At 50.8% G+C, this 15,328-nt stretch overlaps 1 protein-coding gene across 4 annotated transcripts in view; it reads left to right on the top strand.

Moving 5' to 3' along the window:
• Window positions 1–15,328, top strand: part of CLPB (ClpB family mitochondrial disaggregase) — a 77,081-nt gene that overhangs the window by 36,066 nt on the left and 25,687 nt on the right. For all 4 annotated transcript variants that reach the window (XM_072133777.1, XM_072133776.1, XM_072133778.1 and 1 more), the window contains exons 7-12: window positions 394–508; window positions 7,424–7,501; window positions 11,210–11,265; window positions 11,376–11,420; window positions 11,510–11,671; window positions 14,165–14,321. In XM_072133777.1, coding sequence (XP_071989878.1) covers window positions 394–508; window positions 7,424–7,501; window positions 11,210–11,265; window positions 11,376–11,420; window positions 11,510–11,671; window positions 14,165–14,321 — 613 coding nt within the window. The remainder of the gene's footprint in view (window positions 1–393; window positions 509–7,423; window positions 7,502–11,209; window positions 11,266–11,375; window positions 11,421–11,509; window positions 11,672–14,164; window positions 14,322–15,328) is intronic.

Raw genomic sequence — 15,328 nt, 5'->3', positions numbered from 1 at the left:
CTGGGAAAGTTGGGTATAGGAAGTGAAGTCACCTGATTTTCCTTACCGTTCTTATTGCTGCACAGTATCCCTGCCATTCAGAAGCCTGGGAAAGAGATTGGAAGCTTCCTTTAGGAAAGGTATTGGGTTGTGACCCAGCTTTCTCAGACTTCTGAATGGCAAATGACCTTGAACAAAAAATGTTTCTTTTCATGGGTGTCTAAGGTGTAATAATGTTCAGGACCCTGCTTTCCCAGGATCAGATACATGAGAAGGGCCCACATTAGGAATAAGATGCAGTCTGTGTGGAGGTACAGGACACTGCTCCTAGTCACTGACGGCAAGCAGAGGTACAGAGGTTACAGCAGGCGCTTCTAGAATGTTCTATGACGTTGGATTGTGATTTTCTTCCAGTTCCAGGTGGAGCAGAGGAGACGGGAGCTGGAGGAGCGCAGGAGGTTCCCCCTGGAGCAGCGGCTGAGGGAGCACATCGTGGGGCAGGAGAGCGCCATCGCCACCGTGGGGGCAGGTACCGGACATCACCCCAACAGGTTATAGCCAGTCCTGGGAAAGCTGGGTGAAGCCCTAGTGATCCAAAGGACCATTACCCAGCTTTTCCATAATCCTGAATTACTGGACCTCTGCTCCCATTTACGGATACCGAGAATACCTACTCCTGCCCACACAGCTGAGGGCTTGTTACAGTGTACTAGTTAGAAAAGATAGAGGGATTGGAGGTTTCTTAGGATAACCTGCACTGACACATTGGAACACATCATCAGCTGTGTAAGCAGAACCTGATTAGACTGGCTCTTTTGCTCTGTTCCAGTCACTGACAGCAAGCAGAGATCACAAGTGCTGTTGTATTGTGCAGGGGGGCACAAACTTTTACCAATGTGGTTATTCTTGGTGTTTGCTGAGATCTTTACTACTTTCATAAGACGTGCCATCCCCTGAGGGTCATCCGCCGCGCCCCATCCCCCTGCCTTCTATATATAGGGCAGCTCCTTGCCCGCTGCCTCTCCGGGGCCCCATCCTGCGGGCGCGTTATTGCTCACCGAGGCCACATGAAGGAGTCTGAATCCATACAAGACTCTGCCTGTACGTGTCGTCTGCTGCAGTCTGACGGGGCTCAGCCTGAGCCTCCTGGTTCAGTACAGAGCCTCCTGGTGCATGCCTCCTGTCTGTATGACAGTACAGGGCCTCCTGGTGCATGCCTCCTGTCTGTATGACAGTACAGAGCCTCCTGGTGCATGCCTCCTGTCTGTATGACAGTACAGGCCTCCTGGTGCATGCCTCCTGTCTGTATGACAGTACAGGGCCTCCTGGTGCATGCCTCCTGTCTGTATGACAGCACAGAGCCTCCTGGTGCATGCCTCCTGTCTGTATGAAAGTACAGAGCCTCCTGGTGCATGCCTCCTATCTGTATGATCGTACAGAGCCTCCTGTCTGTATGATCGTACAGAGCCTCCTGGTGCATGCCTCCTGTCTGTATGACAGTACAGAGCCTCCTGGTGCATGCCTCCTGTCTGTATGATCGTACAGAGCCTCCTGTCTGTATGATCGTACAGAGCCTCCTGGTGCATGCCTCCTGTCTGTATGACAGTACAGAGCATCCTGGTGCATGCCTCCTGTCTGTATGACAGTACAGAGCATCCTGGTGCATGCCTCCTGTCTGTATGACAGTACAGGGCCTCCTGGTGCATGCCCCCTGTCTGTATGACAGTACAGAGCCTCCTGGTGCATGCCTCCTGTCTCTATGACAGTACAGAGCCTCCTGGTGCATGCCTCCTGTCTGTATGACAGCACAGAGCCTCCTGGTGCATGCCTCCTGTCTGTATGACAGTACAGAGCCCCCTGGTGCATGCCTCCTGTCTGTATGACAGTACAGGGCCTCCTGGTGCATGCCTCCTGTCTGTATGACAGTACAGAGCCCCCTGGTGCATGCCTCCTGTCTGTATGACAGTACAGAGCCTCCTGATGCATGCCTCCTGTCTGTATGACAGCACAGAGCCTCCTGGTGCATGCCTCCTGTCTGTATGACAGTACAGAGCCCCCTGGTGCATGCCTCCTGTCTGTATGACAGTACAGAGCCTCCTGGTGCATGCCTCCTGTTTGTATGACAGTACAGAGCCTCCTGGTGCATGCCTCCTGTCTGTATGACAGTACAGAGCCTCCTGGTGCATGCCTCCTGTCTGTATGACAGTACAGAGCCTCCTGTCTGTATGACAGTACAGAGCCTCCGGGTTCTTGCTTCCTGTCTGTATGACAGTACAGAGCCTCCTGGTGCATGCCTCCTGTCTGTATGACAGTACAGAGCCTCCTGGTGCATGCCTCCTGTCTGTATGACAGTACAGGGCCTCCTGGTGCATGCCTCCTGTCTGTATGAAAGTACAGAGCCTCCTGGTGCATGCCTCCTGTCTGTATGACAGTACAGAGCCTCCTGGTTCATGCCTCCTGTCTGTATGATCGTACAGAGCCTCCTGGTGCATGCCTCCTGTCTGTATGATCGTACAGAGCCTCCTGGTGCATGCCTCCTGTCTGTATGATCGTACAGAGCCCCCTGGTGCATGCCTCCTGTCTGTATGATCGTACAGAGCCTCCTGGTGCATGCCTCCTGTCTGTATGACAGTACAGAGCATCCTGGTTCATGCCTCCTGTCTGTATGTCAGTACAGAGCCTCCTGGTTCATGCCTCCTATCTGTATGACCGTACAGAGCCTCCTGTCTGTATGATCGTACAGAGCCTCCTGATGCATGCCTCCTGTCTGTATGATAGTACAGAGCATCCTGGTGCATGCCTCCTGTCTGTATGACAGTACAGAGCCTCCTGGTGCATGCCTCCTGTCTGTATGACAGTACAGAGCCTCCTGGTGCATGCCTCCTGTCTGTTTGACAGTACAGAGCCTCCTGGTGCATGCCTCCTGTCTGTATGACAGTACAGGGCCTCCTGGTGCATGCCTCCTGTCTGTATGACAGTACAGAGCCCCCTGGTGCATGCCTCCTGTCTGTATGACAGTACAGAGCCTCCTGGTGCATGTCTCCTGTCTGTATGACAGTACAGGGCCTCCTGGTGCATGCCTCCTGTCTGTATGACAGTACAGAGCCTCCTGGTGCATGCCTCCTGTCTGTATGACAGTACAGAGCCTCCTGGTGCATGCCTCCTGTCTGTATGACAGTACAGGGCCTCCTGGTGCATGTCTCCTGTCTGTATGACAGTACAGAGACTCCTGGTGCATGCCTCCTGTCTGTATGACAGTACAGAGCCCCCTGGTGCATGCCTCCTGTCTGTATGACAGTACAGAGCCCCCTGGTGCATGCCTCCTGTCTGTATGACAGTACAGAGCCCCCTGGTGCATGCCTCCTGTCTGTATGACAGTACAGAGCCCCCTGGTGCATGCCTCCTGTCTGTATGACAGTACAGAGCCCCCTGGTGCATGCCTCCTGTCTGTATGACAGTACAGGGCCTCCTGGTGCATGTCTCCTGTCTGTATGACAGTACAGAGCCTCCTGGTGCATGCCTCCTGTCTGTATGACAGCACAGAGCCTCCTGGTGCATGCCTCCTGTCTGTATGACAGTACAGAGCCCCCTGGTGCATGCCTCCTGTCTGCATGACAGTACAGAGCCCCCTGGTGCATGCCTCCTGTCTGTATGACAGTACAGAGCCTCCTGGTGCATGCCTCCTGTCTGTATGACAGTACAGAGACTCCTGGTGCATGCCTCCTGTCTGTATGACAGTACAGAGCCCCCTGGTGCATGCCTCCTGTCTGTATGTCAGTACAGAGCCTCCTGGTGCATGCCTCCTGTCTGTATGACAGTACAGAGCCTCCTGGTTCAGTGCATGAGTAGAGTGCTAGCTCTGCAGTACAGCCTGACACAGTACCCGGGCAGTGATGTATAGCGCAGCAGTGAGTGCTCTGCCCCCGGGCTGCTGCGGGTGATGAATGGTTGGTGTCTGCGGCTGTCACAGGTGGTGTCTGCGCCCATTACAGCCGCTCTCTTTATGCTCCTCCTGATTGAATTATAGGAAACGTGCCCCTCCCCTCCCCCACCGGGGGGCACCAGGCAGAGCGGGGCTGTCCGGGTCGGTTCTGCTCCAGACGCTGCTAATTGGATGGGAAGGATTCTCATTAGCGCGGAGGAGGAAGGGGGGGAAATTAACCCTTTACATCAGGAGGTCACAGACAGAACTGTACGTGGTACCATGAGCCACCGGATCTGACCCAGTGGACACCGGGCACCCAGCTTTCCTAGAAGCCGCAGTAGAACGGGATGTATCAATGTTGTAGTTAAGCCTTGGTCTAGAAATCTTGAACTGTATAGACATAAGGTTGTCACCCAGCTTTCCCTAGTATGTGAGCAATGTGACCTTTCACCCAGCTTTCCCTAGTACGTGAGCAATGTGACCTGTCACCCTGCTTTTCCAGCTTCCTCTATGTGAATCCTGCCTCATAATACTGTTATATACGATTAAGAGATACAGTGTGCTGCTCGGGAGTCTGGAAAAGCTGAGTAACGGTTCCTAGTGGTTACCCAGCTTTCCTAGAATCCACAATGGCAAAATATATAACAGGATGGATCGTTTAATAACAAAGCAGGTAGCTGTGCAGTGCTTTAGAAAGTTGGGTTTTAGCCAGTACGGAGGCTTAAGATCATCACTCAGCTTGAAGTGATCCTGAACGGCACACTGTCCTACATCACAGTATCATTGGGCAGAATGATAGCTGAGAAAGCTGGGTGACAACCCTAAGGCCGTGTAGTTCCTGATGAGTTTGTAATTCAGCTTTTCCAGACCTCTGAACGGCCATCTTTATTAATGCAATTTGTGGATTCTAGGGGGAGGCAACCAGGAAGTCACTCAGCTTTCCTTGGCTCCTGAACTATATCCGTGTATAAGGTAGAATTCACATACATTAGTCTGGGAAAGCTTGGTGATGACCCTGAGGTCATATGGCTGCTGATGAATTTGTAACACAGCTCATGGTAGTGTGATGCAGGTCAGGAAAGCTGGGTGACTGTATTGGCTGTCACCCAGCTTTCCCAGATAGAGAGATGACTATGGAGTAGCTGAGGAATGTACCATGTATTGGGGGGGATCCATTACCATCCTGATGTTTTGTACATAATGACATCTGGACGACCCCCTGCAGAGCACAAGGTGAGCAGATGGTCACATGATGAGCCGTGACCTCCACCGTGACCTGGAGTCTCCTGCCTGCTGCCCACCTTATTCAGGAGTCTGGGAAAGCTGGGTGACTTTAAATTCCATGTCTATTACACAGCTTTCCCAGATTCCTGAACAACATAAATCTGCCTCTTTCTGCATTGATATTGGCAGTTCAGAAGCCTTGGAAAGCTGGGTGACTATCCCTGCTGACATATATTGTGCTGCTACTTCTTTCTTACGCTGTTTTTGGGTACTTCAGGAGCCTTGGAAAGCTGAGTGACTATCCCTGCTGACACATATATTATGCTTCTACTTTGTCCTGCACTGATAAAGACCATTCAGGTGTCAAAAAAAGCTAGGTTACCATTGTTGTGGAAGGTGACTTCATGGTACTTCATTCTGCATTGATATCATCCATTCAGGAGCCTTGGAAAGCTGTGTGATTCTTTGGAAATTGAATAGGTAGGCATATTGACCTCACCCAGCTTTCCCAGAACAGATGATAGAGGATGAATTGAGTCCTAATATTACCCATATTCCCCCTCTTTATATTTCGGACCCTCGGCTTCACCCCCTTATGGATAGCGGTGATAACACGGAGCATTTATTACCCTCTCGGCTGAAACCAATTTGCGGGAGGTGGCGGCTGATAACTGCGGAGCTATTGATTTGTGTAAAACAATACTGAGAATTTATCCGTTCAATAGAAGCCGCGGGCGCAGAGCAAAGCCTTACAAATGGAGGAAATAAAAGCCGCGTCTGCTGGGCCCCGGGGGAGGCGCTGCGGGGGGCGCCATTGTCTTCTCATGTCCTTCAAATAATCACCAAATATCTAATACCGGGTGGGGGGGACACATCACCTCTGGGGGTCCCGGACATAAGATTCACTCCCCGGAGCAGGACACATTGTAACTCTCTGCTCCTGTGCGGATCTACAGGACGTCTTCTACTCCAGTCACATCCAAAGCACAAGACCGATCGCTCCTCCCTAACTGCAGGGGGTGTCAGGGGACCTGCTACAGGATAACCTGCTGCATGCTCCACGTGACTCCACCCACCTGCCACATACTTGTGTCTCCACCCACCTGCCACATACTTGTGTCTCCACCCACCTGCCACATACTTGTGTCTCCACCCACCTGCCACATACTTGTGTCTCCACCCACCTGCCACATACTTGTGTCTCCACCCACCTGCCACATACTTGTGTCTCCACCCACCTGTCACATACTTGTGTCTCCACCCACCTGCCACATACTTGTGTCTCCACCCACCTGCCACATACTTGTGTCTCCACCCACCTGCCACATACTTGTGTCTCCACCCACCTGCCACATACTTGTGTCTCCACCCACCTGCCACATACTTGTGTCTCCACCCACCTGCCACATACTTGTGTCTCCACCCACCTGCCACATACTTGTGTCTCCACCCACCTGCCACATACTTGTGTCTCCACCCACCTGCCACATACTTATGTCTACACTCATCTGACTTATACCTATGTCTACACCCATCTGACTTATACCTATGTCTACACCCATCTGACTTATACCTATGTCTACAGCCACCTGACTTATACCTATGTCTACACCCACCTGACTTATACCTATTTCTACACCCACCTGACTTATACTTGTGTCTCCACCCACCTGCCACATACTTATGTCTACACCCATCTGACTTACACCCATGTCTACAGCCACCTGACTTACACCCGTGACTCCGGCCACCTGACTTACACCCGTGACTCCGGCCACCTGACTTACACCCGTGACTCCGGCCACCTGACTTACACCCGTGACTCCGGCCACCTGACTTACACCCGTGACTCCGGCCACCTGACTTACACCCGTGACTCCGGCCACCTGACTTACACCCGTGACTCCGGCCACCTGACTTACACCCGTGACTCCCCCCCCCCCCCCGTATATGTGAGGAGTGGTCTCCCTCTAGTCCCCCTGTATATGTGACGAGTGGTCTCCCTCATTATGTAGGACGCTCTGTCCTTGATCTCGGGGGTCCCGCCATCCTCCCGGTCCCCCGCTTCCCTCTCCTCACCGTCTACTCCGCGTCCCTCCCGCGCCCCCGTCTCCATGGAAACGTTGAGTGCACATCCAGGAAAAGTGAGTGTGCTCTGGGCAGCGCTCCATATCCATACTAACCCGATTACCCTCCTGTGGGGGCAGCGCAGATAATCACATTACCCTCTAATGGTCCTGAGGAGCAGCGAGACGCGGGGTACTTAGTGATAATTACCCCCTCCTCTCTCCACAGCCATCCGCAGGAAGGAGAACGGCTGGTACGATGAAGAGCACCCCCTCGTCTTCCTCTTCCTGGGATCCTCCGGCATCGGTGACTTATTGTTATTTATTATTATCTTTATCTTTTCTGGGTGTGTTTATACAAATATCAGTAATTAATAAGTAATTCACCATACAACATACAAGAGGGATAGAGACCCGTGTAACACAAGCAAGAAAAGTGCAGAAATAATCATGCAAATGGTTACAAAAAAGTTATCCAAGTATAAAAAACGCCCAATAGATGATCAGAAAGAAATAGCAGAAAATTCAAAATCATAAAAGAGGAACAAAAATAAACAATAATATAACATAAAACTAGAGATGTAATTTCAAGAAATACAATAATATATATTAAAGGGATAAAATGATGGAAATAATAATATGGGGGTGATACTGGAAGTGCTGTGTGATATGGGGGGGGCTGATACTGGAAGTGCTGTGTGATATGGGGGTGATCCTGGAAGTGCTGTGTGATATGGGGGGTGATCCTGGAAGTGCTGTGTGATATGGGGGGTGATCCTGGAAGTGCTGTGTGATATGGGGGGTGATCCTGGAAGTGCTGTGTGATATGGGGGGTGATCCTGGAAGTGCTGTGTGATATGGGGGGTCTGATCCTGGAAGTGCTGTGTGATGTGATATGGGGGGGGCTGATACTGGAAGTGCTGTGTGATATGGGGGGTGATCCTGGAAGTGCTGTGTGATATGGGGGGTGATCCTGGAAGTGCTGTGTGATATGGGGGTGATCCTGGAAGTGCTGTGTGATATGGGGGTGATACTGGAAGTGCTGTGTGATATGGGGGGTGATCCTGGAAGTGCTGTGTGATATGGGGGGTTATCCTGGAAGTGCTGTGTGATATGGGGGGTGATCCTGGAAGTGCTGTGTGATATGGGGGTGATCCTGGAAGTGCTGTGTGATATGGGGGGTGATCCTGGAAGTGCTGTGTGATATGGGGGGTGATCCTGGAAGTGCTGTGTGATATGGGGGTGATCCTGGAAGTGCTGTGTGATATGGGGGGTGATCCTGGAAGTGCTGTGTGATATGGGGGGTGATCCTGGAAGTGCTGTGTGATATGGGGGTGATCCTGGAAGTGCTGTGTGATATGGGGGGTGATCCTGGAAGTGCTGTGTGATATGGGGGGTGATCCTGGAAGTGCTGTGTGATATGGGGGTGATCCTGGAAGTGCTGTGTGATATGGGGGGTGATCCTGGAAGTGCTGTGTGATATGGGGGTGATCCTGGAAGTGCTGTGTGATATGGGGGGTGATCCTGGAAGTGCTGTGTGATATGGGGGGTGATCCTGGAAGTGCTGTGTGATATGGGGGGTCTGATCCTGGAAGTGCTGTGTGATATGGGGGGTGATCCTGGAAGTGCTGTGTGATATGGGGGGGGCTGATACTGGAAGTGCTGTGTGATATGGGGGGGGCTGATCCTGGAAGTGCTGTGTGATATGGGGGGTGATCCTGGAAGTGCTGTGTGATATGGGGGGTGATCCTGGAAGTGCTGTGTGATATGGGGGGTGATCCTGGAAGTGCTGTGTGATATGGGGGGGGCTGATACTGGAAGTGCTGTGTGATATGGGGGGGGCTGATACTGGAAGTGCTGTGTGATATGGGGGGTGATCCTGGAAGTGCTGTGTGATATGGGGGGTGATCCTGGAAGTGCTGTGTGATATGGGGGTGATCCTGGAAGTGCTGTGTGATATGGGGGGTGATCCTGGAAGTGCTGTGTGATATGGGGGTGATCCTGGAAGTGCTGTGTGATATGGGGGGTGATCCTGGAAGTGCTGTGTGATATGGGGGGTGATCCTGGAAGTGCTGTGTGATATGGGGGGTCTGATCCTGGAAGTGCTGTGTGATATGGGGGGTGATCCTGGAAGTGCTGTGTGATATGGGGGGTGATCCTGGAAGTGCTGTGTGATATGGGGGTGATCCTGGAAGTGCTGTGTGATATGGGGGGTGATCCTGGAAGTGCTGTGTGATATGGGGGTGATCCTGGAAGTGCTGTGTGATATGGGGGGTCTGATCCTGGAAGTGCTGTGTGATATGGGGGGTGATCCTGGAAGTGCTGTGTGATATGGGGGGGGCTGATACTGGAAGTGCTGTGTGATATGGGGGGGCTGATACTGGAAGTGCTGTGTGATATGGGGGGTGATCCTGGAAGTGCTGTGTGATATGGGGGGTGATCCTGGAAGTGCTGTGTGATATGGGGGTGATCCTGGAAGTGCTGTGTGATATGGGGGGGGCTGATACTGGAAGTGCTGTGTGATATGGGGGGGGCTGATACTGGAAGTGCTGTGTGATATGGGGGGTGATCCTGGAAGTGCTGTGTGATATGGGGGGTGATCCTGGAAGTGCTGTGTGATATGGGGGTGATCCTGGAAGTGCTGTGGGATATGGGGGGTGATCCTGGAAGTGCTGTGTGATATGGGGGTGATCCTGGAAGTGCTGTGTGATATGGGGGGTGATCCTGGAAGTGCTGTGTGATATGGGGGGTGATCCTGGAAGTGCTGTGTGATATGGGGGTGATCCTGGAAGTGCTGTGTGATATGGGGGGTCTGATCCTGGAAGTGCTGTGTGATATGGGGGGTGATCCTGGAAGTGCTGTGTGATATGGGGGGGGCTGATACTGGAAGTGCTGTGTGATATGGGGGGGGCTGATACTGGAAGTGCTGTGTGATATGGGGGGTGATCCTGGAAGTGCTGTGTGATATGGGGGGTGATCCTGGAAGTGCTGTGTGATATGGGGGGTGATCCTGGAAGTGCTGTGTGATATGGGGGGTGATCCTGGAAGTGCTGTGTGATATGGGGGGTTATCCTGGAAGTGCTGTGTGATATGGGGGGTTATCCTGGAAGTGCTGTGTGATATGGGGGTGATCCTGGAAGTGCTGTGTGATATGGGGGGTCTGATCCTGGAAGTGCTGTGTGATATGGGGGGTCTGATCCTGGAAGTGCTGTGTGATATGGGGGGTGATCCTGGAAGTGCTATGTGATATGGGGGGTGGTCCTGGAAGTGCTGTGTGATATGGGGGGTGGTCCTGGAAGTACTGTGTGATATGGGGATAGACAGATAGGAGATGGATATGATATAGATAGATACATATAGATACATATGAGATAGATAGATACATTGATAGATAGATGATACATAGGGGGTAGGTAGGGGATGATTGGATAGGTAAAAGATCGGGATGTGATGGACGTCTCGTGTCGGCCATGTTTCTGTGGATCTCTGTGACATTGTGATGTCAGTGATGATTTCGGGTCAGTATAACCTGTCAGGGGATTTCTGGAAGTTTGGGGATAGATCCCAGCATGCCTTGCCCCCGGCACAGCCCCCTGTATTCCTGTATGGATACGTCCTGTATATTAGCAGCGCGGGGCGGCTGATGTAATGATGTGATATTACAGTCCGGGCCCCGATCACATCCATCACTGTCATGTGCAGTCTATAAAAACATTAAGGGTACAGGAGCCCCCGGCTGCAGGGGACATTTATCACCGGTGGTCCGAGGGGAGGGGGGGATAGGATGTGAGCGGGACTCACATTATCCCCGGCCCTGAGCACGAGCTGAAGAAATTACCTCTTATTTACAATAACAAAAAAACACGAAAAATTATTATGCAATTTAAAAAAAAAAAAAATTTCAATTTTGTTTCCAAATCACACACATAGACACAGAGGATAAGATATTAGGGGAGGAGCCTGAATTTTTTAAAATAATTATATTTATTATTAATTTTTTATTTTTTTTTGATAGGCAAGACGGAACTGGCCAAACAGACGGCGCGCTACCTGCACAAGGACATCAAGAAGGTAACGGCTGTGATAATGGGGGGGGGGGGGGGGGGATCGATGGCCTGCTGGGGGACCCATTTTAAGGGGCCGGCCTAGGACCTCAGTGATGTGTGTGTCTGTCCTCACAGGGATTCATCCGGCTGGATATGTCCGAATTCCAGGAGAAACATGAGGTAAGGTCACCGTTATCTGTAGGAAGGGGCGGAGTCAAGCCATGAAGCGGGGAATATTATGACTCCTCCCACCGGTTATTTCTCTCTAGGTGGCCAAGTTCATTGGTTCTCCACCAGGATACGTTGGACATGAAGAAGGGGGTCAGCTGACCAAGAAGCTAAAGGAGTGTCCCAATGCGGTGGTCCTGTTTGATGAGGTGGATAAAGCCCACCCGGACGTCCTCACCATAATGCTGCAGCTGTTTGATGAGGTAACATGGTGTAAGGGGTTAATACCTGGGAATTTAGACACTTCAATGGCTTCTCCACTTACATTCATTGGGGTATAGAACAAAATCTACTTAGTATGACCCCCCCCCCCCCCCTCCTCTGCCTTAGTAATCAGATTTTTCTGTTTGACAGTTGATCATGTGACAGGCAGCAGCCAATCAGGAGTACAGGGAGTCAGATTACAATGGTAGCAAACCCTGCAAAATAAGAAAATGTATCGGAAAGTGTTTCTAGTCACTGAAAGGGGTGGGATATGTGACCCCGGGCCGTGGCTCCTCCCCCTTCGTGTTTTGGCGCCACAGCATGGCCATGCAGCGGAGCTCCCCGGATGTCATTACTCTGCTGGGGCTGGAGACTGGCAGCAGCAGATGAGTTTTCTGGATGTTTCCTCCGAGGACGCGCTCCCCCCCCCCCCTCCTCCTCCTCCTGCTAATAAAACTTTATTCTGGTCCTCGCGTCTTCTGTCTTCCCATCTCCAGGATTAATATAGTCACATCCTCCGTGCATAGATCATAACCGCAGCCGCCAAATGGAAAATCAATGCACTGCAATAGCCAGTACCCGGGACAATGATGGGGGTTGTAGTAGTGCTCCAACACCTGATTACACTATATCACTGTGATAATAGGGGTAGTAGTAGTGCTCCAACACCTGATTACACTGTATCACAGTGATAATAGGGGTCGAAGTAGTGCTCCAACACCTGATTACACTGTATCACAGTGATAATAGGGGTAGTAGTAGTGCTCCAACACCTGATTACACTGTATCACTGTGATAATAGGGGTCGTAGTAGTGCACCAATCCCTGATTACACTGTATCACAGTGATAATAGGGGTAGTAGTAGTGCTCCAACACCTGATTACACTGTATCACAGTGATAATAGGGGTAGTAGTAGTGCTCCAACACCTGATTACACTGTATCACAGTGATAATAGGGGTCGTAGTAGTGCTCCGACACCTGATTACACTGTATCACAGTGATAATAGGGGTAGTAGTAGTGCACCAATCCCTGATTACACTGTATCACTGTGATAATAGGGGTAGTAGTAGTGCTCCAACACCTGATTACACTGTATCACAGTGATAATAGGGGTCGTAGTAGTGCTCCAACACCTGATTACACTGTATCACAGTGATAATAGGGGTAGTAGTAGTGCTCCAATCCCTGATTACACTGTATCACAGTGATAATAGGGGTAGTAGTAGTGCTCCAACACCTGATGACACTGTATCACAGTGATAATAGGGGTAGTAGTAGTGCTCCAACACCTGATGACACTGTATCACAGTGATAATAGGGGTCGTAGTAGTGCTCCAACACCTGATTACACTGTATCACAGTGATAATAGGGGTAGTAGTAGTGCTCCAACACCTGATGACACTGTATCACAGTGATAATAGGGGTCGTAGTAGTGCTCCGACACCTGATTACACTGTATCACAGTGATAATAGGGGTAGTAGTAGTGCACCAATCCCTGATTACACTGTATCACTGTGATAATAGGGGTAGTAGTAGTGCTCCAACACCTGATTACACTGTATCACAGTGATAATAGGGGTCGTAGTAGTGCTCCAACACCTGATTACACTGTATCACAGTGATAATAGGGGTAGTAGTAGTGCTCCAATCCCTGATTACACTGTATCACAGTGATAATAGGGGTAGTAGTAGTGCTCCAACACCTGATTACACTGTATCACAGTGATAATAGGGGTAGTAGTAGTGCTCCAATCCCTGATTACACTGTATCACAGTGATAATAGGGGTAGTAGTAGTGCTCCAACACCTGATGACACTGTATCACAGTGATAATAGGGGTCGTAGTAGTGCTCCAACACCTGATTACACTGTATCACAGTGATAATAGGGGTAGTAGTAGTGCTCCAACACCTGATGACACTGTATCACAGTGATAATAGGGGTCGTAGTAGTGCTCCGACACCTGATTACACTGTATCACAGTGATAATAGGGGTAGTAGTAGTGCACCAATCCCTGATTACACTGTATCACTGTGATAATAGGGGTAGTAGTAGTGCTCCAACACCTGATTACACTGTATCACAGTGATAATAGGGGTCGTAGTAGTGCTCCAACACCTGATTACACTGTATCACAGTGATAATAGGGGTAGTAGTAGTGCTCCAATCCCTGATTACACTGTATCACAGTGATAATAGGGGTAGTAGTAGTGCTCCAACACCTGATTACACTGTATCACAGTGATAATAGGGGTAGTAGTAGTGCTCCAATCCCTGATTACACTGTATCACAGTGATAATAGGGGTAGTAGTAGTGCTCCAACACCTGATTACACTGTATCACAGTGATAATAGGGGTAGTAGTAGTGCTCCAATCCCTGATTACACTGTATCACAGTGATAATAGGGGTAGTAGTGAGTGTTGCAGATATTAGGATTTTGGGGTGCTGGATGTGTTACCCCTGTGTATGATGCCTTTGTCCAGGGTCGGCTGACAGATGGGAAGGGGAAGACCATCGAGTGCAAAGACGCCATATTTATCATGACCTGCAACGCAGGCAGCGATGAGATAGCGCAGTACGCCCTACAGCTACGCCAGGAGGCGCTAGAGATGAAGAGGAGCCGGCTGGCCGACAACCTGAGTGAGTAACCGCTACACCCCAGAGACCCTCAGCAAGGGGGGAGCATGCACACTGAGATGTACTGTAACCTAAGAGAATGCACAGGGCACAGCAGTGTGAGGACACACCCCCAGTGCACAAGCTACAGTCCTGCTGCTACTAACATAGACAAAGGTCTGCTTACACAGCTCTCCAGGGACAATAACTAGCACTGGCTGCAGAGCGCACAGAGAACAACAGTGTGAGGGCACAAACGTCTCATTACACATGTCTCCAGGGACCATACCTATCCCTGGCTGCACAGAGCACAGCAGTGTGGGGACACAAAGGTCTGATTACACATCTCTCCAGAGACAATAACTAGCACTGGCTGCAGAGCGCACAGAGAACAGCAGTGTGAGGGCACAAAGGTCTCATTACACATCTCTCCAGGGACCATACCTATCCCTGGCTGCACAGAGCACAGCAGTGTGGGGACACAAACGTCTCATTACACATCTCTCCAGGGACAATACCTATCCCTGGCTGCACAGAGCACAGCAGTGTGGGGACACAAAGGTCTCATTACACATCTCTCCAGAGACAATACCTATCCCTGGCTGCACAGAGCACAGCAGTGTGGGGACACAAAGGTCTCATTACACATCTCTCCAGAGACAATACCTATCCCTGGCTGCACAGAGCACAGCAGTGTGGGGACACAAAGGTCTCATTACACATCTCTCCAGAGACAATAACTAGCACTGGCTGCAGAGCGCACAGAGAACAGCAGTGTGAGGGCACAAAGGTCTCATTACACATCTCTCCAGGGACCATACCTATCCCTGGCTGCACAGAGCACAGCAGTGTGGGGACACAAAGGTCTCATTACACATCTCTCCAGAGACAATACCTATCCCTGGCTGCACAGAGCACAGCAGTGTGGGGACACAAAGGTCTCATTACACATCTCTCCAGAGACAATAACTAGCACTGGCTGCAGAGCGCACAGAGAACAGCAGTGTGAGGGCACAAAGGTCTCATTACAC

The sequence above is a fragment of the Engystomops pustulosus genome, chromosome 2, assembly GCF_040894005.1.
Source record: "Engystomops pustulosus chromosome 2, aEngPut4.maternal, whole genome shotgun sequence".
Taxonomy (NCBI): Eukaryota; Metazoa; Chordata; class Amphibia; order Anura; family Leptodactylidae; genus Engystomops; species Engystomops pustulosus.
This window is presented reverse-complemented; position numbering and strand designations above follow the sequence as displayed.